Source organism: Pseudorca crassidens, chromosome 3, assembly GCF_039906515.1.
Source record: "Pseudorca crassidens isolate mPseCra1 chromosome 3, mPseCra1.hap1, whole genome shotgun sequence".
Classification (NCBI taxonomy): domain Eukaryota; kingdom Metazoa; phylum Chordata; class Mammalia; order Artiodactyla; family Delphinidae; genus Pseudorca; species Pseudorca crassidens.
The window spans coordinates 111,785,667-111,812,078 of NC_090298.1; the positions used below are offsets into that span (position 1 = coordinate 111,785,667).

The following is a 26,412-nucleotide window of genomic DNA, read 5'->3' on the forward strand; positions in this document are numbered from 1 at the left end:
CTTATCTAGGCTTATATTCCAGTCACCTTGATCAAACACCCAAAAATCTAATTCCAGGGGTATTTTCCTGAATCCTCCCAGTAAGCTAGCTAATTTTTCTTGTTTCTTTTCTTCTTTTTAAAAGATCAAGTCCTTTGTTTAAAAAATTTATTTGTTGGGGGCTTCCCTGGTGGCGCAGTGGTTGAGAGTCCACCTGCCGATGCAGGGGACACGGGTTCGTGTCCCGGTCCGGGAAGATCCCACATGCCACGGAGCGGCTAGGCCCGTGAGCCATGGCCGCTGAGCCTGTGCGTCCGGAGCCTGTGCTCCGCAACGGGAGAGGCCACAACAGTGAGAGGCCCACACACCGCAAAACAAAACGAAACAAAAAACAAAACAAAATTTATTTGTTTTATTTATTTTTGGCTCCATTGGGTCTTTGTTGCTGCACACAGACTTTCTCTAGTTGCGGCGAGCGGGGGCTACTCTTTGTTGCGGTGCTCAAGCTTCTCATTGTGGTGGCTTCTCTTGTTGGCGAGCATGGGCTCTAGGCACGCGGGCTCAGAGTTGTGGTGCACAGGCTTAGTTGCTCTGCAGCATGTGGGATCTTCCTGGACCAGGGCTTGAACCTGTGTCCCCTGCATTGGCAGGTGATTCTTTTTTTTTAGAAGATGTTGGGAGTAGGAATTTTTTAATTATTTATTTTTGGCTGTGTTGGGTCTTTGTTTCTGTGCGAGGGCTTTCTCTAGTTGTGGTGAGCGGGGGCCACTCTTCATCGCGGTGCGCAGGCCTCTCACTGTCGCGGCCTCTCTTGTTGCAGAGCACAGGCTCCAGACGCACAGGCTCAGTAGTTGTGGCTCACGGGCCTAGCTGCTCTGTGGCATGTGGGATCCTCCCAGACCAGGGCTCGAACCCGTGTCCCCTGCATTAGCAGGCAGACTCTCAACCACTGCGCCACCAGGGAAGCCCCTGGCAGGTGATTCTTAATCACTGCGCCACCAGGGAAGCCCCTAGATAATTTTTCTAATTCTTTTGGTTTAAGTTAAATTACACTCCCTGCAGTTGGAGCTCTGGGAGGTGCATTTTGATGTCTGCAACACATGCACAGATTACTACTCAACCAAAGATTGGAGGAGAAGCCATGCAGATTTCTAAGTTCCTTCCCTACATAGCTTTCTCTTCTCTTGTATTTTGCCTTGCAAACTCTAGCCACCTTGACCTCCCCAAACTTATATCCCTACCGCATAAACTCACCAAATGTGCCAGACTATCGGTGAATCACCATCTCCCTGTTTAGTGATCCAGAAATTGAAGAAAGCCTGTGTGATCATAATGATTGCTTCAACTCATTTTTCTTCTCTCAGAGATCAGTGTCCTGGGCTGCCTGTTGCCCAGTGTCCAAGACAGTTGTTTCATATTTTTTCCTATTATCTCAGAAATTGGCAGCAATAAAGCAAAACCTTTGACTTGTTAGAGTTTAATACAAATCACCACTTTCACTACTTCTCTGATAGCGCTAACTGTAAGGAAAGCTGGGAAAAGTAGATTTTATTCCAGGCATTCATGTGCTCAGTTAAAAATCAGGGATTTTATTACAAAAGAAGAAGCAAAGAACAGATATTTGGAGATGACTATTAATAACCTGCCTCAGTATTCCAAGTTTACAGGTATTTTTGCTCCATCCTTAGAAAATATTATTCCAACTTTCTTCTGACTTTCATTGTGCTGTTGAAAAGTTACTGTCATTACCCATCATTCATTTGTAGTTATCAGTCTTTGACTACTTTTAATCTTTTTTTCACTTCTTTGGTGTTCTGCACTTTCATGATGATGTATCTGAGAGTGGGTTTCATTTTAGTTATTCTTGGATTCACTGGGATTCCTGAATTTGAGGATTCTTGGGTTTTTTTACACAATTCTGGAAAAATTATCAGCTATTATTTCTTTGAATATTGTATTTCCTCGTTCTTTCTATTTCTTCCTTTTGGAATTCTGATTAGTATTATGTTAGACCTTCTCATACTTCATCCATGTCTCTTAACTTCTATTTTATCTTTTCTACCTCTTTGTCTTTCTAGGCTATACTCTGGGTAGTTTCTTTAGATCTATTTTATTTTATTTATTTATTAGTATTATTATTTTTTGCGGTACGCGGGCCTCTCACTGTTGTGGACTCTCTCGTGGTGGAGCACAGGCTCCGGACGCGCAGGCTCAGCGGCCATGGCTCACAGGCCCAGCCGCTTCGCGGCATGTGGGATCTTTCTGGACCGGGGCACGAACCCGTGTCCCCTGCATCGGCAGGCGGACTCTCAACCACTGCGCCACCAGGGAAGCCCTAAATAACATTTTTTTAAAAATTAAAAAAATAAAGTGCATTCCTCCAGAGAGTATTTGTGTTTGATTGATTCTGACAGGTAACAGGATTCATTATTTACCCATTAGCACTTTAAACCACATTCTAATCTTGGGTTTTTTGGATCACACGTGTAGTTGAAATGTGACACCAAACCTGTATGAAGGATGGTTATGAGTTCTCAGGTTGTTGGTTTGATTTTTTTTTTTTTTTTCCATCCAGAGCCAAGGACAAGACAAACAAATTTCTCTATAATCACACTTTGAGGAGTATATTTTGTCTAGTTCACTCTTTACTAAGGGTATCACTTTTTAAGGACTCAGCTTTATGTGTAGTTTCCAATACAACTTCTTACCTTGCTTAGGCCCTAGACTTTATCTCCAATGCTCTAAACCACCAGTAACTTTTGGCCATTAATGAGAAGTTTCATAATTGGAATTTTTCAGGATATCCAACACATACAGTCAGATATCTAGTACACGTATTGCCAAGAAAAAGTAGAATTGCTTTTGATCTGAGAAGGCTGAAACTTGATAAAAACTTCAACTAAGCCCTCCTAAAGGCACACAGAATTGTGAGTGCTCTGAAGTTTTAAAGAACTGCAACATGACACCACTAACTGCCAACCCAAGATCTCTTCTGAGAAGCTTGCTCTGTGACATCCATGCCTCAGATTCTTACTGATCATTTTTAACATCATTCATTGATTCTTCAGCAAGTCTTCAAACTACTAAGGTCATTCTGAATTTAAATTATTTGTTCCATACATATCAAGGTACACAATTATATGAAGGTACTGGGGGTAGGATGTAAAAGTACAAAGATATAAATTAAGAGGTAAGTAACTAACATCATAAAGCAGGATGTGAAACATAAATTTGTTTATATATAATATACAGTATTATATTAAACAATAAAAAACGGTAGTCTAATTTTATTCTTCAAGGTGTTAAATGCATCAGGGTACTTCCTATCACTGTGACTATATTCTATGTTCCTTCTTCCAAAGGAAAGGAAATGAGTGTCACATAGCAGCAACCTACTGAGCTACCAGTTGTAACCCCTTCCACTTACAACAACTCCACTTGGCCAAAGGATTGAAACCAGGACTCCTAATCATCACATGAATATCTACCCAACAGATTTCAAAACTTGACCTGGTTGACTGCCAATTCAGCTGCCACTGCCTCTGCTGTTCCCACTTCTCTGCATGACTTTTGGTAGCCACAGAGAACCAAGTAATGGCAATCCCATCAGCCCCGGTCCGGGAAGATCCCACATGCCGCGGAGCAACTAAGCCCGTGCACCACAACTACTGAGCCTGCGCTCTAGAGCTCACAAGCTACAACTACCAAAGCCCGCACGCCTAGAGCCCGTGCTCTGCAACAAGGGAAGCCACCACAAAAAGCCCGCGCACTGCAACAAAGAGTAGCCCCCGCTCGCCAAAACTAGAGAAAGCCTGAGCACAGCAACAAAGACTGAACGCAGCCAAAAATAAATACATTTATTAAAAAAAAAGTAATGTAACATTTTATACATGTAGAGCAGACATGTATTTGTCATCCATGCCAACTTCACATCTAAACAAATAGAGACCAAGGCACAGTTTCCCTCAGAATTTCACAGGCAGTGTACAACAACAGTAAAGGGCACCCGTAGACCTAATTTACTACCAAAGTGAAGGAAGTCAGGATAAACTCGGACAACTTGGACAAAAGAACTAAGATTAAAGACCATAATTCTGGGGAATTCCCTGGTTGTCCAATGGTTAGGACTCTGTGCTTTCACTGCTGTGGCCTGGGTTCAATCCCTGGTCGGGCAACTAAGATCCCACAAGCCATGTGCGTGGCCAAACAAACAAAACCATAATTCTGCATCTTTGAAGGAGACAACTACATTTCATCAGTACAGTACAAACTCACTATGTCCTGTGTGTATTAAACTTTATCTCAGTAAGTCCTCACAAAATCTCTAAGAGATAAGCTATTCTTGTCCCCATTTTCCAACTGAGGAAAACTGAGGCAACAAAATACCACACACATACTCCCCAGTGAAGAAGTGGTAAAAGCCATGATTTTAATTTAAGCAATCTGATTATAATCTGGACTCTGTTATACTATGTGGCTTTTTTTTTTTAAGATTTCTTTTCATGTGGACCATTTTTAAAGTCTTTACTGAATTTGTTACAATATTGCTTCTGTTTTACGTTTTGGCATTTTGGCTTTTTGGCCCCGAGGCATGTGGGATCCCAGCTCCCTGACCAGGGATCAAACCACCTCACCCCCTGCATTGGAAGGAGAAATCTCAACCACTGGGCAGCCAAGGAAGTCCCATACCACAATGCTTTTAATAAAAATTGAATGTTCATTCAACAAATATTTTTAAAAAGAAAAAAGCCCCAGAAATTTATAGGTATAGTTTCAATAAATATTCTGATACCACTAGATATTCTGTTTAAAGGACAGCAATTAAAAGGAACCAATTTTCTAAACTCAAATCTATCAAACAACAATCCAAGGAAGTCTATTGATAGCAGATTATTCCATTATAAATCTGGTTTTTAAGGTTTTTCATGAGGCAGCAGATGCTTTAAACATTTTAATAATACTGTTCAATGTAATAATTAGTAGCCACAAAGAAATTACTCAGAGATGCCCAAGAGATGCTGCCTGAAATTTATGTAAATAATCTAGGGCTTGGTTTGAAAGGTCCTAAGACTTTGGAGTCATTCACCTGAGGAAACCCAAATCCTAGCATGCATTTTTATTACATTTCTCATCTCAGGGAGTAAAAACCACTGATTTAGAGCAAAAAGCACTGCCTCATTAGGATCCCATCTTCATACACTAGTTCAGTCCAACAGGGAACTGAATGGCTAGTCCTGTTAGATCAGAGCTGACACTAGCGCCAGGTCCTGAAAATGCTGGACATTGAGCTCCCTCTGGAGGAGATTAGGACTAAGTGACTTCAAAGAGAACTTCAGAATCACCTTTACTCTTTGGCAAGAGGGCCACAGAGACCATGTAATAGCCCCTGGATAGCTGGAATCTCTATACTGTTACCCATTAAATGAAAAGCCAATTGTGAAGAGCAAGCACCTTAACCCAAAGTTAGTCTGAAAGTCAATCGGAAGCAAACTTCATTTTATTTACCTCTTTGAGTTATATATTTCGTTTATTCTTTCGATACTATCCAATTAAGCAAGCAAATTACTTCACTTATTCTAAGCCAAGAGAGTTAACTGAGAGACCTTCATAACACTGAGACAATACTCATATAATTTCTCACTCTATGACAAGTACTAAGGGTACTAATTTAGGACTTGCCTGGTCTCCTGACACGCAGTCACTAAAGAAACAGAAATGTGGTGACTTACGGTGGATAATCTAAAATTCTGACCCAGATACTGTAACTCACTTAGTAGAGCATTATTTTTTTTTACCCTTTCACTTGTCTTACCTGAATTTCCTTGTCTCTTTATAAATTTTGAGATACAATTTTTCTAACTTATCTGAGATTCCTCTGAATTCTGTTTCTAAAAAGCATCTTTCAGTTTTACCTATAAATGTAACTAAGTTTCAATTCCTCCATTAAAACACTAACAAACTGTAAGTTCACCTTGTCTACTTCACCTTTAAACTCCGTGCTGAATGACTGCTATTCATTCCTTGTTCAGCTACTTGAACAATGAATATTAGCATGCTATAGGAAGCACATTCTACCACACCAATAAAATTATTTCATATTTTATTCTTTGGTTTTTTTCAAGTGATTACTATGTAGGTGCTTAATAAATTCATTCATTCATTCACAAAGAAAATGCTATTAAGTGTCAATATATGCTAGGCACTATTCTATGCTGGGGAATACCGCAACAAACAAAACACTAAATTCCCTGCCCTCATGTAGTTCACAGTTTATTGGAGGGACACCATTAATAAATAAAGCTTGTCAGATAGAGAAATGCTATATGAAGAAGTAAAACAGGAAACAGAAATGGGAATGGGGAAAGTTGTCATTTTAAGTAACATGGTAGAGAAAGCTTCATATACGAGTAAAAGGAGGTTGTCCTGAACAACAGAAGAAGGTAAAGGAGGGAACCATGCAGTGACCTGAGGAAAGATATTTCTCAGCAGAGGAAACAGTAAAAACAAAGGTTCTGAGGCAGAAGCATAGTCAGGAACAGCAAGGAGGCCAGTGGGCCTGGAACAGAATGAGCAATAGAGAAGAGAAGTAGCAAATAGCGTCAAAGAGAGGGTAGAGGCATACTGTGTAGGGTCGTGGAGGTTATTGTAATGTCTGCGCTTTTCCTTTGTGTGAAGTGGGAAGCATGGGGGGTTTTGAGCAGAGCAATGACATCATCTGATTTATGTTTTATTAAGAATACTCAGGCAGGGGGAAGAGTCAAGATGGCAGTGTGGGAAGACACAGAGTTAGTGTCTCCCCACAACTAGGGCTCCTGCTGGCCGTTGGTAGGGGACTCTGACCCCCAAGAAGATGGGAGGAAGCCCAGAGTGAACCGGTAGGATGTAGGGGGACCAAGGGGGGAGGAGAAGTGGAGGCCACACAAGTTCAGCATCCCTGAGGCTGGGGAGATCAGGAGAGGCAGATGGGAGAGACTCTCCAGGAAGAACAGGAGAGGAGCGGAGGGCGATTGCCCCACCCACTTGGGCCCAGGGAGCCTGCTGAGAGGGTCCCCTGCCCTCCAAGACCCGCCCTTAGCCCTCCCTGCGCCCCCCCCCCACGCCGCATTGGTCCTGGGGGCATAGGAGGGAAGGGGGAAGTGGGGGGGTGGGGGATGGGATCAGGAGAGGCAGGTGGGAGGGGCCCTCCCAGACCCCAGACTGGAGGAGACTTGCCAATTTGTATTTTTAAGATTTAAAAGAAAAGACACTACCAAAAAAAAAAAAAAAATCTGTTCCTCTTCAAATTCTTCCCCTTACAATGGCCATCTCCACCCTAAAATTAGAAACCAAGCCAAAAAGTGGGATAAGAATGTAAATACATGTTGCCAAAACCTCGCCTGTATTAATGTTAAATTATATGTAACAATATATTCTATATAAACTATTAAATGATAAACATGCTGGTCAAGCCAAAAGATTTGCTTCAATGCTTTACTCAATTTCCATCCTTTTAAACAACCTTCATGATGTTTAAATACTGCTCCAGAACATCCAGTGTGAAACCAAACCCACATTTCATGCTTATCAAGTGTATTTGTTTGCTCAGAAATGTTTGGTGCTCCCAGACATTGGGATCTCACTTTATTACACATTTAGAAACTCTTCCATCTATAATTATAAAGTTCTGAACCAAAGCTAAGAATGACCACTGATCAAACATGACTGAGATAACAGGTCATCAAATAAAATTATATGACTTAACGTAAGCTGTAGTTGTATTAGGATGTACCAGTCAGGAAGTTTTTATAAATTAATGTTCAAATTAAGAAAACATGAATAATTTACAGATTAATAAATTTTAAAACAAATTTAGGTGAGTATACACATAACTACACAGGATTTACGATATATCTGTAGAATTCTCTAGTCAGCATTTTTGTGTACGTAATATTAATAAAAAGGATTTTTTTTAACCATATAGTGATTCTGGGGTTCCCTGAATTTTCAGCTGCTGCATTTTCTACTCTACATCTGGCAGGTTCTTCTTCCTTTCAGTTTGTGCATTTCCTGTATTCTAAACAGTAAATAGAAACAGGACCTTAACTGAGGAAATGGTGAGTCTTTGGCTAAGGAAATACAGCCACAGATAAGTACTTGTAATTTGCACCTGGGGGTTATTTTATAAGGTACAGGAAGACTATTTAGCAAAGTATTCCTTATTATCACCATGAGACAAAACTGAAGGTGGCTTTTCTATGGACTCTTCTCTCTTGCCTAACTCACTCATCAGCAGTAATTAGAATTTCTCTCTAGGTCACAGAGTCTATTCAGTTCATGTATATACTATTAACTGGGAAGTGCCTGGATGTGATTTGGTAATTCAAAAAGAAATCAATGAATAGAACAAATAAGTTGCCATTCCCTATCTTAGTTTTTTAAAACATGTCATATTCTCTCATGCTCTAAATTAGCAAACTACCAACTCGAAATTTAGGAAATTTTCTTAATTCTCACATTAATTTATTAAAAGCATTTGAACCAGTCATATGCAATTTCAGTAGCTTGTCAGAACTGCATTTGAATGATTACTACAAATAAACTACAACCATCATTGACGACTTCTGGATATTTCTAACACCTACAACTGTTTCAATGTTACTTTTTTTTTTTTTTTTTTTCCAGTACGCGGGCCTCTCACTGCTGTGGCCTCTCCCGTTGCGGAGCACAGGCTCTGGACGCACAGGCTCAGCGGCCATGGCTCACGGGCCCAACCGCTCCGCGGCATGTGGGATCTTCCCGGACCGGGGCACAAACCCATATCCCCTGCATCGGCAGGGGGACTCTCAACCACTGCGCCACCAGGGAAGCCCTCAACGTTACTCTTAAAAAGAGCGTCTTTTCAGGAGTTCTACACCATATGTACAAAAAGGGGTTTTCCTTTCCTACTTACTTTTGTATTTTTAAAATGACAGAACTGTCTTAAGAGTTCCTTTCTTCCTGCATTAAAATGTCATTTTAGTTCTGGGGGCTCTCATAGGACAGTAGGATAAACACATGTAGCACATTACTAGTCCGCCCAAACTCAAGAGCCCTAACTCACCCAATCATTCAAAAAATCTGCAAATGGTGTGCTGTTCAACATGCTGTGACCCAGGTTTAAAAGTTTAAAGCCACCTTATTACTTTTTATAACAAACTAAAAGATGACCATTAATGCCTTTCTTGTTCTACCTAGAAAATATTTCTTTTCTGCGAAGTTGACTGTGGACTTGTTAACAAGTTCTAGGCCAGGAATAAGGCATAAATGTCACTGTGAAAATATATCTAACAGTGTCTGATAACTCTTACCTGAATGTTGTAGAGATTCAATAGACTTAGTTAAAATACATCCTTACATAATTTCAGATCAAAGTTTCTATCTTCTAATTTCTTCAGATTTCCTTAGGAAGTATGTACTAATTTTATCATGAATAAAAATGTAGTCAATTTTATTTAGAAAATAAGAAACTGAGATAACAAAGTTAATGACCTCACAGGTGTACAGGATAGAAGACTGTCAATATAATTTAATTCAGTGGGTGCTCAGCATAATCCCTTTCCCTTAAAAGAGTACCTAAAGAGTATTCATTTAGATATTGATGGCTTCAAGATTCCCAAATAAAATTCAAGATTATCTGATAGCTGAGAGCAAATCTTTGAAAATAGGACAGGAGGTGGAGAGCAGAGATGGGGGAGTAAATTATACAAAAAAAACAGGAAGAAAAAGGCTAAAGACAAAATACATATGTTCTTGTGGCCAGTATAATCCTATGTTTATACCATTATTCCTTTCCTCTGGCATGGTTTACCCACCACCAGGTAGTATACATAACACACATACTATTTTCCCTGGGTACCATATACTCAATCACTCAACATTCAAATGAGAGTTCATATTTACTACCCTCAAAAAATAACTTCTAAAAATCTTTTGTAATTGGTTATTCTAGGAAATTTTAGTTCTGTTTCTAGAGGTCAGAGATTACAGAATTATGAATTTTTATCTGACTTTCCAACAGTAGTAACTAAAATTATATAATAAGTCAAGGGTTCTAAACAGCATTACTTAGTAAAAGCTATAAATAAAAAAGTCTTACCTCTTGTTTTTCTTGATATTGATCTGCATTAAGTTGGTATTTTAGATGAATCTGTTTTCTTTGATTTCCTCTTCATCACTTTTATCTGTTTAACTTTTGCAAAAATATCTACAACAATGAGAACTTTTTACTCCTACCTTGAAATTTTACTTTACTTTTCAAGAGTTTTAAATGGAAATTCTGATATACACTAAAGTCAGTTTCTGAGTTTATTATAAAGGAACTGAACAAATCATGAGTTGTAATGGTATTATGTGCCAAACATAAATGATTTGCTATATAATTTTACTAACAGTCTACCAGTCTGTCCTCTAAATAAAGAGGATATTTATTTATAAAATTCTGAGTATAACTGTTAAGTGGATCAGATAATTCTTCTTGAGCTATGCAAGTACTATTTTCTTGCTCTTATATTATCTTTTCACAAGGTGTCACTGTTCTTCAAAGAAACATAATAATAACACTGAAAAAAATGAGTTTCATTTTATGAGCTCAGTACATGTTATAAATCTTAATCTACTAAATCCTTGGATGCCTGAAGCACACATATCATTCCTCCTATTATATGCGCAAGTTATCACAGAGAAACAGAGGAAACTGATTTACCCTAGGTCATATACTAAACCAAAAACACCTTCCTCAAATACTGTTCTAACATTCCAACAAAATTGAGCTAATGAAAATTTTACTTTTTAAAGTTTTCTTAACACTGTTTTAAAGTTATCTCCTTTAAGTCTTACCCATTATTTCACTATGGGAAAAAATTTTTCATCAGCTGAAAATATTTTACATAGCAATATACTCCTTTCTACCTAAATCACATTATAACATCTAAGTTATATTACCAAAAAAGGTCTTGTAAAAGATTAAGTCTGTAGATTTCCAAAGCTATGCAACAAATGTGTACCTTCCATTCCTTTCATCCCCTTTGACTGTATTGTGAAAGGCAATTCTGGGAAATGGAATTCTTTCCTGTTAGTTCTGGAAAAATTCAGCTTCCTTTTGTTTCCATTTGCCATTTGGTCACTTTGACCTGTTCGCTCATTAAACACACCCTTCTCCATTTGGCTCTAAAAAAACCAAATAAACAAGCGTTAATTTGAAGAAAGGTATGTAACTACTTATTGAATGACAAGCCTACAAATGCCAGCCATTTGGATGGTATAAGATAGGCATACAAATAACTATCTTTGCAAGGTTATTTTAATAAGTAAGAAGTAGAAGAGAATACCATCAAACATATAAACAGATCAAACTCCAATAAAAATTTTATAAAGTAAACTTTTTCTAGCATATTCAATATGCTAAGAACAGTCTTGACCACGAGAACCACAGTCTCAACTTTTAATTTTTGATCCTATTCATTGCATTTTGACTTTGGACAAATTGCTTCAGTTCATTTTATTAATAACTTATTTTTCTATTTACAAAATGATGTGCTCTGGACACTGGGAAAACCCAAAGGAAAAAATTACTTGTGAACTCAGCATTCTGGAAAAACTTTTGTGTTACCTGTTTTTGCTCACTTGACAACAGATGATAGAAACTTTCCTAGGTTAATGAACACTCTTCCACAATGTAATGCATAGTATCCCACTGTGTGGATGTACTTTAACGTACTTAACCAGTCACTTGCTCTTGGATGGATCTGTGTTGTTTTCAATGTTTTATTATTATAAATAACACTGTTGCGGCCTCTCCCGTTGCAGAGCTCGGGCTCCAGACGCGCAGGCTCAGCGGCCATGGCTCACGGACCCAGCCGCTCCGCGGCATGTGGGATCTTCCCGGACCAGGGCACGAACCTGCGTCCCCTGCATCGGCAGGCGGACTCTCAACCACTGCGCCACCAGGGAAGCCTGTGTGCTTCAATTTTTAATTGAACTATTTTCCTATGTGAAAAATGAGGAAATGAACTACATTGATTATGTTTTCTTGTGAAAAGATGTAACTATTTGGTAATTGCTCTTAATCTAAAAAGTAAGATATTAAAATCATTTCTTGGAAGTGAAAAACCAAAAAGTCTTGTGACTTTTTTTTTAATATTTATTTATTTATTTGGCTGTGCCAGGTCTTCATTGAAGCATGCGGGATCTTTTTTTTTTTTTTTTTTCAGTTGCGGCATGCAGGATCTAGTTCCCTAGCCAGGGATCGAACCCGGGCCCCTGCACTGGGAGAGTGGAGTCTTAACAACTGGACCACCAGGGAAGTCCAGTCTTGTGACTTTCGGATTCCGACTCAGTCTTGTGACTTTTAAAGGTGAAAATCTTAACTTCTTTTCCCAAGTCACACATTAAATACACAAATCAAGTTATAAGAAATTAAAATTGTGAAAGCACTAAGGAAATGATGACCTATTTTCACTTCAGGAAAAATAAAAAAGGAAACTAAAAGTACGTTAAAAAAAATGTTAGAGCCCCAAACATAGAGAAAATGACAGAAGGTGGGGGGATAAGTTGAAAGAGGCCATATTTTAATGACGAGCTTCTTGCCTTACTTGAGTGGGACCTGTATCCTCATGCCTATTAAATATAACTTGTCCAATAGATTGTGAAGAAGTACGTCTCTTTTTTGCTCTTTCAGTTAACCTATTATTTAAAAAAGAATGAGAAGTTATTAGAACTTCCCAGAAGTGCTTCTGTTTTAGCTTCAATAATGATGTTATACCATGGTAGTCTACTATTTGAACAATAAGTGCGAAAATGCAACTGTTAGTCCTTAAGTACCAATTGCTCTAAGTAAAGAGGTGAAAACAGTGCAGAGAACAACTCACACATGGCTAACATCAGTGGTGACAACCATGTTGTCAGGTTACTCCAGCTGGCCTACTTGGTCCCTTCTGTCTGTTCTGAACCTGGATCTCTTAACTACTGGGTTCATGACCTTCCGAGCTCTCTGACCAAGGCTAGTTTGTAACTATGGTTATTGCAACCATGGTTTAGGAGTCACCTCAAGAACGATTGGATGCCTGCTGTCTATATTCTGTTGTACAGACATGTCCACTTGCCACCTCTGCAGACCACTAAGCTTCACAACTTATAGCCCAAATCAGTCTGTTAGGATTGGCTTAGGATAACTGAACTAAGCCTGCTTCCCCAACTAGAGCCACAGTAATTTCCCTAAATTTAGAATGGGCCCTGATGCCTTGCTAGGCAGACCCTCGTCATCCTATACACTGCCCTTGATTAACCAGACTTATGGTACCAGTCTCTCAATCTGTATTAGTAGTTAAATCTAAAATCGGTCCAATATGCTGTTTTTATCCCAAAATTTGACCTTGAAAAGCTACTTGACTACACACGATTATTTTCAACTATCTTTTCTCCATTTAGACAATTTGCTATGATACGAATATAAAGCTTACTTTATTATTCAAAGGCACATCAATACCAAAACTGAGGTCACACTACATTTTTCTCTTCAAATGGGAAGTAATTTTTCTGAGAGACTTTTTTTTTTAATGAGGTTTTTCCAAACAGCATTAGTGAAAAACTAAACACCTAGAGAGCCAAGAAAAGTTAATTTCTTCTGTAGCATTCATACGAATCACTTAGTAATGGTCCATTATATGATTATAATTTCAATATACCTTCAAATTCAGTTTATATATAGACACTACGAAGTTGATTCTTTGAAATACCATTATATAAAAACACTGTATTACTGAGGTCCATTACCTTCTGTTTCTTTTCTGTTAAAACTCACCTTGAATTGTAGTGGAAGAGATTTGAAGCCATCAAATTCCTGCTACTTAGATTGATAGGTGGCATCACCATACTACTTCCAGCATGTGGATCGTCTTTCATGCCCATAGAGTTAGTGCTGGGATTGACAGGGTTTGGTGGTCCACTGATTACAGGTTTTATATCTTGAGACACAGTATGAGCAATTTCAACTGCATCCTGTTGAAAATGTCCACCTTCACACTCTATCTTTTTTGGTTCTAAGATATCTCCTTTTCCTCCTTTAACTTTAATAACTCTGACTTTGATCTCCTTGGGCTTTTTCTTTTTTTCCATTTCCTAGAAAAAATACATCCAAAATCTGAGTCAGGAGAACAGTTATTTTTATCATTAGAGTACTAACTATAAAATAGTTATACTGGCTAAAAAGAAGACCAATTTTTACCTTTCCCAAAACTGAAGTACTTAGCAGTGTATTGGTATAAACTGTTTTTCTATCATCTTTCATAAATTCATTTTCTTTAGAATTCTCTTTTGGCTTTATGAATGAATTGACTTTTCCTTCTTGTAGCAATTTAGCTCTCAGTTCCGGTATGAATCTGATAAAACAAGCAATATCAAATACTTTTATTTATGTTGATAGAGTATTTTATCTTTAAAAGACTTTCTAATCAATTAATTTGCATTTGAGCTACAGCATAAATAAGTTATCAGTAATGCATGCCAAGAGATGGCACAATATTTACCTAATACAAATTGTGTCCTGGTAAAGATACATCTTTCTAAAATTTTTCCGCGGTAATCTACTATTAATAAAATTTTACAAGATAGACTTATATGAATTAGATTCCTTTTGTGATGCAATGTTTACTTAATAAAAGCATCGTTTTTAATTTTGATAAATATACTATTATTTTCAAGGAAGACTCAGGCCACTTTGTCCCTTTTGTGGTTCTTCAAAGTAACAGGACTTAAAAGATGAACCAGTTTCTAAAATCTTACTCTAGACAAATATTTTCAGAACAAAATGTAATAGAATACATCAACATTGAAGGGAGATTGTTTTGGTTTTAGTTAGGCTTTTTTAAAGTTATTTATTTTTTAATAGAAAATCCATTCACATGGCTCAAAACTCAAAAGGTTATACCGAAAAGTCTCCTTTCCACCCCTCTCCCGGAGTTGCACAGTTTCCCTCCTTGAAGCAGCTACTGCCATCAGTTTGGGACTGAATGAATTCTACCATGAATGAATTCTTCCCTAGAATTATAGTAAAGGGTAGTGTGAGGAGATGAAGAAAATAACCAGTATCATTAGTTTGGCTGAATAAGAAAATGCACATTTCTGTTAAAACTTCCTTGCATTGCAGAAGGTCCATGAAAAAAAGAGGCCTCTTACCCAATTAAAAGGTCTTCCCCCAAACATTTTCTGAGGCTCCTATTATTGGAACTCAAGAACTTTCACCCCATAATAGTAAAATCCTAATATCTAAATACCCAAGAGAAATCAGTCTATGTAGAATTGATAGGAAACAATTTTTTTATTCAGTAACTGACACTTCTTATCAATGGCACTTTTTTTTTTTTTTTTGCGGTATGCGGGCCTCTCACTGTTGTGGCCTCTCCCGTTGCGGAGCACAGGCTCCGGACGCGCAGGCTCAGTGGCCATGGCTCACGGGCCCAGCCGCTCCACGGCATGTGGGATCTTCCCGGACTGGGGCACGAACCCGCGTCCCCTGCATCGGCAGGCGGACTCTCAACCACTGCGCCACCAGGGAAGCCCTCAATGGCACTTTTAATATATCTTCTCATTTTTTTAGATTAAAATTCCTGAAATGCCTGAAGTTCTAGTTACTCTCAAAGATTCCCTTTTCTTTGCCTTTTTCTATTTTGGTCTATCTTCAATGGAGGTCCTAGTCTTTTCTATGCCTGATCTTAACTCCATCACATTTTTAATTAATATTCATGTTTGTGACCTCGTATGCAAAGGCAAACTGAATGATTTTGCAATTAATGAGAAACCTTTCCTGTTTCTTTCAAAGCCCAAATAGAAAATGGTGTGTTTTTTTAAAAAGCATGGCTGACTTATGAGTCTACATTGTCATTATATATTTTAGATACAATGTGAGACAGAGACAGGCTTTAAGAGGCATGGTCCCTGTCTTCAAGGAACTTCCAGTTTGGTGGGGAGAATAAAACAACAGGAACTGCAACAGAGAATAAGTAAAGCAGAGAAAAAAAATCATCTGGGGAATGAATGCTAATTGTAATATATAGATCAGAGATGCTATCAGAGAGGAAAAACTGGACTATTCTGAGTCAGAGGTCTAAATGGAAACAAAGCTAGAAAGTATTTATTGTTTATTTAATGTTATCTCTGGCCTATAATGAGAATTGAAAATGCATGTGAAGAGCTTAGCACACTGCCTAGGACATAGTAACTGTGTAATGAATGTTATGTACACTTTTTTTTATTATTAGAATTTTCACCATGACACCTGTAAGTCTACCATATACTTAGTCAATACAGAAACTCAGTAAGCTTTTGATAAATTGAATTCTTCTGTTGTGTAACATTAACCTACATAGCAATTTTCATGCTAGCAAAACATCCTAATATAAAACACGAAAAAGTCCACACTCACTCAAAATGCTTACTTTTCAATAAATCCATCTCTAGTAAAATACTCATGATGCAAAAGATCAGTAGATGATATCCGCTCAGCAGGATCAATTTGTAAACAAGCCTAGAAAATGAAAAAAGATTCTATGTTAAACAAACTCTTAACAGGGCTCCTAAAGGTAAATGTTAAATTTATTTCACAAATGTAGGTGTAATTAATTACCCAGAGCTAAAATAGTTCTTGAAAAGATGGAATTAGACCTCAGGAATTTCTGACAGTGAGTTCTGACGACTTATTTCCCTAAGAAATTTGTACTTGTAAGGCATTATTACAGGTTAAATGGTCTGTGATTCTAGCCAAAACAGAAGTCGGTCTATTTCTGCTGGAATTAGCAGGAATTAATTAGCTCATTTTGATCCTCTTATCAGCCCTGTAAGGTGGAAAGTTCACGGATTATCATTTCCATTTTACAGAACTAGAAGCATGATTAGTGATTTGCCAAACTAGAATTTTAATTCATATTGTCTGATTACTAATCCAGTGCTCTTTCTACGGCATAAAACAGTTTCACAAATATCCAAGCCCCCAAATCTTTCAATAACGCAGTATCAGAACAGCTCTTTTCTGTTTCCCTAACTTGGGAGGACTTCAACTGAATAGAGAACCAAAAAAACCCCCACAAAACAAAAAGAGACAATGGAAGTAAGAGTTTTGGTTAAGGGGCTTCCCTGGTGGCGCAGTGGTTAACAGTCTGCCTGCCAATGCAGGGGATGCGGGTTCGAGACCTGGTCCAGGAATATCCCACATGCTGCAGAGCAACTGAACCCACGTGCCACAGCTACTGAAGCCCGCGTGCCACAGCTACTGAAGCCCGCATGCCACAGCTACTGAAGCCCGCGCACCTAGACCCTGTGCTCCGCAGCAGGAGAGGCGACCACGGTGAGAGGCCCGCGCACCACAGCGAGGAGTGGCCCCCGCTCGCCGCAACTAGAGAGGGCCCACGCACAGCAACGAAGACCCAATGCAGCCTTTAAAAATAAATAAAATAAATATAAAAATTTAAATTATTAAAAAAAAGAGTTTTGGATAATAAGATGCACATAATGAACCTATATATAATTAAATAATTATAAATAGAACACATTTCTTTAATCAAAATATTAAAGACAGAATTTGAATAAAAGCTATTTACCTTATAATATTCATTCTTCCTCTAAAAAGCGGCAAAACATACTACTAATAGTTAACTTTTATTTATGCTTACTATGTGCCATACAACACTCTATCTAGCCTCTTCCTATTACTTGATCCCAACAACAATCCTACAAGGTGGGTAGTATTACTATCCTCACTGTACAGATGAGAAGACTAAGGCCCAGAGAGGACAAGTAATTTGTCTAAGATCTCATAAATATAAAAGATAGTTAAAGTCCAGAATATCCAAAGTAACTGCATACAATTTATTACACTTTTGTTTATTTCAAAAGGTGTACGTTTAAATTGATTCACAGAAAAAGTCGTAGAGATCTGCTATACAACAATGTGAATATAGTTAACAACACTGTACTGTACATATTAAAATTTGGTAAGAGGACAGATTATATGTTATGTGTTTTTTACCACAATTTAAAAAAAGTTGACTCACAAAGTAAAACTGAGTCCATTATCTTTATGATGTGGGAATATTCAGATCCTTAAGACCGCAACTAGCTAAAAATACGTGCTTATATTAGAACATAATAGTTATCCAACAACAAAACTTAGGAAGAAAAATGCTAAAAGGTCATAGCCTATTAGAAGCAGATAGATATTCTTTCTGTGAATAATATAATTCACAAAATTTAAATACTTGCCCTAATTTGGAAAATGTAAAATACCATACTTTGAGAAACAGACTGGCAGTTCCCCCTGAAAATAAAAATACACATCTACACAAAGACTTATAAGTGAATGTTAATAGCAATTTTATTTGTAAAAGCCAAAAAGAGGAAACAACCCAAAACAGGAGAATAGATAAAAAATTGTGATATATCCATACAATGTAATACTACTCAGCAATAAAAAGGAACAAACTACTGATACACACAAAAACATGAACTGAATCTCTAGACTACAATGCTGATAAAGAAGCCTGACATAAAAAAGTATATCCTGTTTGATTCCATTTGTAGACTATTCTAGAAAATGTAAACTATAGTTACAAATAAATCAGTGGTTATCTGGGGATAGGAATGAAGGGAAAGATGGATTACAAAAGGACGCAAGAACATTTTGGGGAGTGATGGAAATGTTAGGTATCTTTGTTGTAGTGGTGGTTTCACAGGTGTATACATCTATCAACTCATCAAATTATACATCTGAAGTACATATAGTTTACTGTACAGAAATTATACCATAATAAAATTGTTTAAAAAATTTAAATCTAGGAAAAAAATACATGCTCTACACCAGGTATTAAGATGTATTTTAGGGAATTCCCTGGTGGTCCAGTGGTTAGGACTAGGCGCTTTCACTGCCAGAGCCTGGGTTCAATCTCTGGTCAGGGAACTAAGATTCCACAAGCCGTGCGGTGCAGCCAAAAAACAAAAAGATGTATTTTAAAGTTACACTAATCAATCAAAACTGTATCTGTACTAGAATAAAGAGAGAAGTCAACAAAATAGAAACAGACCCAAGCACGTATAAGCATTTTGTCTACGATAAATGTGGCATTCCAAATCATCAGATTATTCAAGTTGAAAAAAAGTAGTTACAACATATACAACAAAAGACTAATATGTTTATTATTTTGCAAATCAATATAAAAAGATACTTGAAATGACAAATAGGTTAAGGATTCTTAAAATAAGAAATACAAATGACCAATTAATATTAGTAAAATATCCAACTTTCCTGTAACGCCCTAAGTGCAATTTTAAGAAAGGTATTTTATTTCTAGTTTATTAAGTTGGCAAATATTTTTTAAATTATAATATTCTGGGACTTCCTTAGTGGTGCAGTGGTTAAGAATCCGCCTGCCAATGCAGGGGACACAGGTTCGAGCCCTGGTCCAGGAAGATCCCACATGCTGAGGAGCAACTAAGCCTGTGAGCCACAACTACTGAGCCTGTGCTCTAGAGCCCGAGAGCCACAACTACTGAGCCCATGCACCACAACTACTGAAGCCCACGCACCTAGAGCCCGTGCTCCTCAACAAGAGAAGCCACCACAATGAGAAGCCCATGCACAACAATGAAGAGTAGCCCCACTTGCCACAACTAGAGAAAAGCCTGCACACAGCAACGAAGACCCAATGCTGCCAAAAATAAATAAATAAAATTTAAAAATAAAAAAATTATAATAATCAATGTTAGATTGAGAATGGAGATTTATATCCAGTGCTACTTGAGTATAAATTAATGAAACCTTTCTGGAGAAAAAAACAGCAAAATATATCAAAAGTCCTAAAAAGTGTAAACCCTTTGGTCCACTAGTCACACTTCTAGGAATTTATCCCAACAATACAAGTTCATAAAAACATATAAAAGATGTTTACTGGGCTTCCCTGATGGCGCAGTGGTTGAGAGTCTGCCTGCCGATGCAGGGGACATGGGTTCGTGCCCCGGTCTGGGAAGATCCCACATGCCGCGGAGCGGCTGGGCCCGTGAGCCATGGCCGCTGAGCCTGCGCGTCCGGAGCCTGTGCTCCGCAACGGGAGAGGCCACAGTGGTGAGAGGCCCGCGTACCACAAAACAAAAACAAAAACAAAAACAAAAAGATGTTCACTGTAGCAACTTTACCAATAGTGAGAGAAAAAACCTGAAAACAAATGTCCAAATTGCAAGATCAGTTAAATAAACTATAGTACAGTCATACAATGAAACACTATGTAAGCCCTAAAATTATGATGTAGCTCCATACTTACTGACATGGTAGTATGCTTAAAATATACTGCTAAGTGAAAATAAACAGATTACATAGCGGTGTGTAAAGTATGATACCTTTTAAAAAGCATAAACTTCTATGCTTGTAGTTGGTTGGGAAAAGCCCAGAAGTATATAAACCAAAATGTTAATAGTAATTTTTCCTGGATTGTGGGGTTGGGAAAATCTTAACTTCTCCTCTTTGTTTATCAAGTATTCCTATTTTTCTTATGATCATTAGGTATTCTTTGTATGATCAAAACTATGACATGAAAAAAGAAAGAAACTGAAGTGAAAATGTAGTAAACAAGTCTTATCCTTTAATAAACTCTAGTTCTTTCCAAGTACCAAAGAAACAACTTTCTTCCTTTGATAATAGTCTTTAGATGTTACATGTCATATGTTTAATTTTATCTAAATAACAGCAACAACAGTTAACATTAACAACATTTGTTGATAGCTTCTTCAAGGCTCTGTGCTGAGAATATTTCTACCATTACCTCATTTAATCCTCCAGCTCCAGAAAATAAATATTGTTAATGTTGTTTTACAGCCCAGTAAACTGAGGCACGGAGACTGACTTGCTCAAGTTTACAGAGCTAATTAGTGACAGAGCTGAGTTTTAAACAAAGTTCATGTGAATCCAGAGCCCCTTCTTATAAACATCACACTATACTTGCTTTGAAATTTAGGTAACCACTTTTTTAAGGGCTGTACATTGGAAACAAGATACCTTAGTTGACCCTGGGAAAGGAAATTGGCTGGAAAGAGAAAATAAATAGAAGCAAGTAACTCTCTCACATTTTGAATTTTGTACTAAGTATGCTGGTATATTTATTATGCAGTTCAAAATAAAATTTAAATTTTAAACTAATTTAAAAGTGCTATATAATGTTTTGCTTCCTCTGATTCAACCTGAATTTTGGTACTGGTGTATCCTGAAACAACATTAAAACTGCAGCTGCGAACGCCTTGTGCGTACCTTAGAATACCACTGTACAAGGAACAAATCCCTTGGGTAGACTGCTAGGAAGACTGGCTGTTAAGAGGTGTTGATAAACATGGTAAGTCCTTAAAACTTTCCAGTTTATCCCTAATTATCAATAAAATTGGGATAAACAAAAAATAATAGACAGGATTACCCCAGGGGCCTTTCATTTCTAACAGCCTGTGACTTTTAATTTCTCTGAACTTAAGACATAAAGACAGAGGAATATAGTAACTTTTAACAGATAACATTACTTCATGAATCCTTTTGGAATCTCATTAAAGTAATATCCTAAAACTGTATTATAATTTATGCAAATTTCCCAGTATAAGTCCTTAATCTCTTAACATACATGAACAATATCTGCCAACAATCCATTTAGCTTTGGGTATTTTTTTCTTGCATTTTTGGGGTGTTGAACTTGAGGAAGGACCACCCCAGCAAAAATGGGATTCTTGGAAAAGATATTCTGCAAGTGAGGTGTCAAATTGCCTGAAAAGAGAAAAAATATATACATAAGAAAACCAGGAAATTATTCTACAATCAAAATAATAAATTGTTATGTAGTCTGCATTAAATTAATAAAAAGGGAGAATAACAGTTAAGTTCTTTTAATTTTTTAAAGTTGAACAAGAAACTATCTGAATACAGCATAAAAAAATGTGAGTTTCCCCAGTAATCTATTGATAGTACATAGGCAGTAGAAAATATAAAACCACATGTGCATATTCTTTTCCCAAAATACAAGACATATAATGCCATTAGAAAAGGCACATTCAAACTTTTACATATTTCTATAAGGGTATATAAATGGTTTAACTAGCAAGTGTTCATCAGCAAACCCTTACTCAAAACAGCTAAAATACTAAAATTATATATAAATAGGAATTCTGCAAAGAAGAAACAAGGCTATAGAGTAGTAGTAGAATGGAAAGAACTATAAATAGGAGTGGAGAGAGCTAAATTCTAGCACTAGCTCTGCTATAACTAATTCTGTGACCTTGGGCAAATCTTCCTTTTCTGTGCCTTGGTTTCCTCATTTGTAAAATAACAAAATTGATCCCACCGTCTCTAGAGGTCCTTCTAACATTAATCTCATAACCAGAACTTTAAAGATGACAGAAAAAAGTATGATGCTTTAAGGCTCTGAACTGTATCTTTAATCAATATTTACCCAGATTCACGGTTTTTATAGTTGTTAACAGTACCTTTCTCACGATCCTGTAATTACATGTTTATGTATAGCTTCCTCACCACAAAAAAAGGCTCCTCAAGCTCCTCATTCAGAGGTATATACATATAAAATCCTTGAAACTCCATGAGCAATGCTAATCATGAAAATGTTTTGGTAATCAAAGCAGATGAGCTCTCTGCTTATCTACTGTGGTTTAAAAAAAGTTTTCTCAGTAAATAATTGGTTTTCTATTTCCAAGCACTTTATTTATTTATTTATTATAAATTTATTTATTTATTTGTTTTGGCTGTATTGGGTCTTCATTGCTGTACGTGGGCTTTCTCTAGTTGTGGCGAGTGGGGGCTACTCTTTGTTGCGGTGCACGGGCTTCTCATTGCGGTGGCTTCTCTTGTGGAGCACGGGCCCTGGTTGCATGGGCTTCAGTAGTTGTGGCGTCAGGGCTCAGTAGTTGTGGCTCGTGGGCTCTAGAGCGCAGGCTCAGTAGTTGTGGTGCACAGGCTTAGTTGCTCTATGGCATGTGGGATCGTCCCAGATGAGGGCTCGAACCCATGTCCCCTGCATTGGCAGGCAGATTCTTAACTACTGTGCCAACAGGGAAGTCCTCCAAGCACTTTTAAAAAACATCAAAATCAACTCTATTACTCAAAAGTCCTCTCTGAAAGAAGCAAATATTTGTAGAAGCCAAAATTTTAAAACAACTTTCAGACAAATTGAAGTAGGTTCCTGTTTTACTATTTTTCTTAGTATCAACCATCAAAACATGGCATAGCTATTTGCATCCTGGCAAAGAAAAATATTATCTTCAAAAACAGAGGAGAGGGACTTCCCTGGTGGTGCAGTGGTTAAGAATCCGCCTGCCAATGCAGGGGACACGGGTTCGATCCCTGGTCCAGGAAGATCCCACACACCACGGAGCAACTAAGCCAGTGTACCACAACTACTGAGCCTGTGCTCTAGAGCCCGTGTACCACAACTACTGAAGCCCATGCATCTAGAGCCCATGCTCCACAACAAGAGAAGCCACTGCAATGAGAAGCTCGAGCATCGCCATGAAGAGCAGGCCCCGCTCACCACAACTAGGGAAAGCCTGCGTGCAGCAACAAAGACCCAATGCAGCCAAAAATAAATAAATAAATAAATTTATATTAAGAAAAAAAAAAAGGAGGAGAATTTTCTACCTTTTTTATCAGCCCACAGCATTCATCTACTCCCATCTATCAAAAAAATATGCTTCCCTGTTCTTATAAAGAAAACACTAAATTTGAAAATCAAGCAGAATTGATCTGGAAACACTTATTTGAGGCATTTAACAGTATATTTCAGTAATACCTACCTACTTTTAAAACAATTTTATGAAGTAAATCCAAATCAGAGCTGCTAGGAAGATAGGGATTTCCAGTGGCCATCTCAATGATCATACAGCCCAAAGCCCAGATATCCACAGGTCTAAAACAGACAACAATAAATCACTTTTCATAGAAAAATATATGAAACATCTTTTCTGAAAAAACTTTTTTTTTTTTTTTTTTTGGCTGCACTGTGGGGCTTGCGGGATCTTAGTTCCCCAGCCAGGGATCGAACCCATGCCCCCTGCAGTGGAAGCACAGAGTCCTAACCACTGGATCACCAGGGAATTCCCTAAAAAAGAACTTTTAAAATAAACTTAAGGCTAAAGAAAACAGAATGGTTAAGTGGTATCATTTATCAATTTTCACTACAATATCATATAGCAACTTTAGGATATATATTAAATATTATCATGTTTTATTAGTAACTTAAATAGTTTATATTTAAGTTGCATGAGAAGCCATGTAGCAGTCCAAAATAATTAATTATAATGCTAAAACTGTTTCAAATACTTATATAAGGACATTATGATAAATGGTTTATGACGTAGAATAGCTGAATACTAAAATCATCTTGTACTTAGTAAAAATCTTAAATATTTTACCACTTACTTTATTTATCTTAATGCATTGTGAGTCATCCATAATTCAAGCTTTTTTTCCCCACATAATCAGTTTTTTTTTTAATTTAATTAATTTATTTATTTATGGCTGTGTTGGATCTTCGTTTCTGTGCGAGGGCTTTCTCTAGTTGTGGCAAGTGGGGGCCACTCTTCATCGCGGTGCACGGGCCTCTCACTATCGCGGTCTCTGTTGTTGCGGAGCACAGGCTCCAGACGTGCAGGCTCAGTAATTGTGGCTCACGGGCCCAGTTGCTCCATGGCATGTGGGATCTTCCCAGACCAGGGCTCGAACCCGTGTCCCCTGCATTGGCAGGCAGATTCTCAACCACTGCGCCACCAGGGAAGCCCCTAATCAGTTTTTTAAATAGATAAAAAGATGCCCAAACTTACATTCAGAAGAAATTATAAATAAACACTATAAGGAGATCTATTTTTCACTGATCCAACTGACAAAAATTATAAAATTTGATAACTGCTATGTTGGTGAGGCTATGGAAAATGAATACTCACATGTACTGCTCTGGGAGTATAAATTTAAACAACTTCTTTGGAGGAAAATTGGCAAAAGCTACTAAAATTTTAAATGTACATACTTTTGACTAAACACCTTTATTCTTAAGAACTTATCCAAAGATCTACTCACACATGTGCACAAAGATAAATTATAAGAGAATTTCACTGCAGCACTGTTTGTAGTAGAAAGATTGGGAACAACCTAGACATCCATCAATACGGGAATAGCTATGTAAGTTTTTGTACAACCACACAATGAAATATTAGTTGTTAAAAAGAATAAGGTAGGTCTATCTGCATGTGTTAATATAAAGTGATCTCTGAAATAAGCTCTCAAGTAAAAAAAAGCAAGATTCATTAAAGAAATCAGAGGAGATCTAAATATAATAAATGGAGAGACATTCCATGTTCATGTATACGAAAACTCAATATTGTCAAGATGTCAGTTCTTCCCAACTTGATCTATAGATTCAACGCAGTCCCAATCAAAATCCAATTTGGAGAGGACTTCCTTGGTGGCGCAGTGGTTAAGAATCCACCTGCCAATGCAGGGGACACGGGTTCGAGCCCTGGTCTGGGAAGATCCCACATGCCGCGGAGCAACTAAGCCCGTGCACCACAACTACTGAGCCTGCGCTCTACAGCACGCAAGCCACAACTACTGAAGCCTGCGTGCCTGGAGCCCATGCTCCACAACAAGAGAAGCCACCACAGTGAGAAGCCCACGCACTGCAACAAAGAGTAGCCCCCGCTCACCGCAACTAGAGAAAGCCTGCGCGCAGCAACGAAGACCCAACATAGCCAAAAATAAATACATTTATTTTAAAAAATCCAATTTGGATATCAATAAATTGATTCTAAAGTTTATATGGAAAGGCAATAGAACCAGAAAAGCCAACATGATGTTGAACAAGAACAAAGTCAGAAGAAAGACACTATCTGACTTCAAAATATACTATAAAGCTACAGTATGTGAGACAGTGTGATATTGGTGAAAAAATAGACAAAAAGATCAAGAAAACAGTATACAGTGCCCAGAAATAGACTCACAGAAATATACTCAACTGATCTTTTTTTCTTTTTTTTTTTTTTTTGCGGTACGCGGGCCTCTCACTGTTGTGGCCTCTCCCGTTGCGGAGCACAGGCTCCGGACGCGCAGGCTCAGTGGCCATGGCTCACGGGCCCAGCCGCTCCGCAGCATGTGGGATCTTCCCGGACCGGGGCGCGAACCCATGTCCCCTGCATCAGCAGGCGGACTCTCAACACTGCGCCACCAGGGAAGCCCCTCAACTGATCTTTGACAAAGGAGCAAAGGCAATTCAGGAAAGAAAGTCCTTCTAATAAGTGATACTGGAACAACTAGAAATCCATATGCAAGAAGAAATGAACCTAGACATAGAGCTTGCACTTTTCACAAAAATTAACTCAAAATGGATCATAGACCTAAATGTA

At 37.9% G+C, this 26,412-nt stretch overlaps 1 protein-coding gene across 1 annotated transcript in view; it reads right to left on the reverse strand.

Annotated features, from left to right (window-relative positions):
- CDKL3 (cyclin dependent kinase like 3) overlaps positions 1 to 26,412 on the reverse strand; it is a 91,813-nt gene that overhangs the window by 34,460 nt on the left and 30,941 nt on the right. The window contains 9 exon segments of the mRNA XM_067731756.1: positions 10,094 to 10,124; positions 10,126 to 10,186; positions 11,001 to 11,163; positions 12,588 to 12,678; positions 13,796 to 14,112; positions 14,219 to 14,372; positions 16,428 to 16,516; positions 21,636 to 21,775; positions 23,812 to 23,924. Of these exon segments, the coding sequence (XP_067587857.1) occupies positions 10,094 to 10,124; positions 10,126 to 10,186; positions 11,001 to 11,163; positions 12,588 to 12,678; positions 13,796 to 14,112; positions 14,219 to 14,372; positions 16,428 to 16,516; positions 21,636 to 21,775; positions 23,812 to 23,924 (1,159 nt within the window).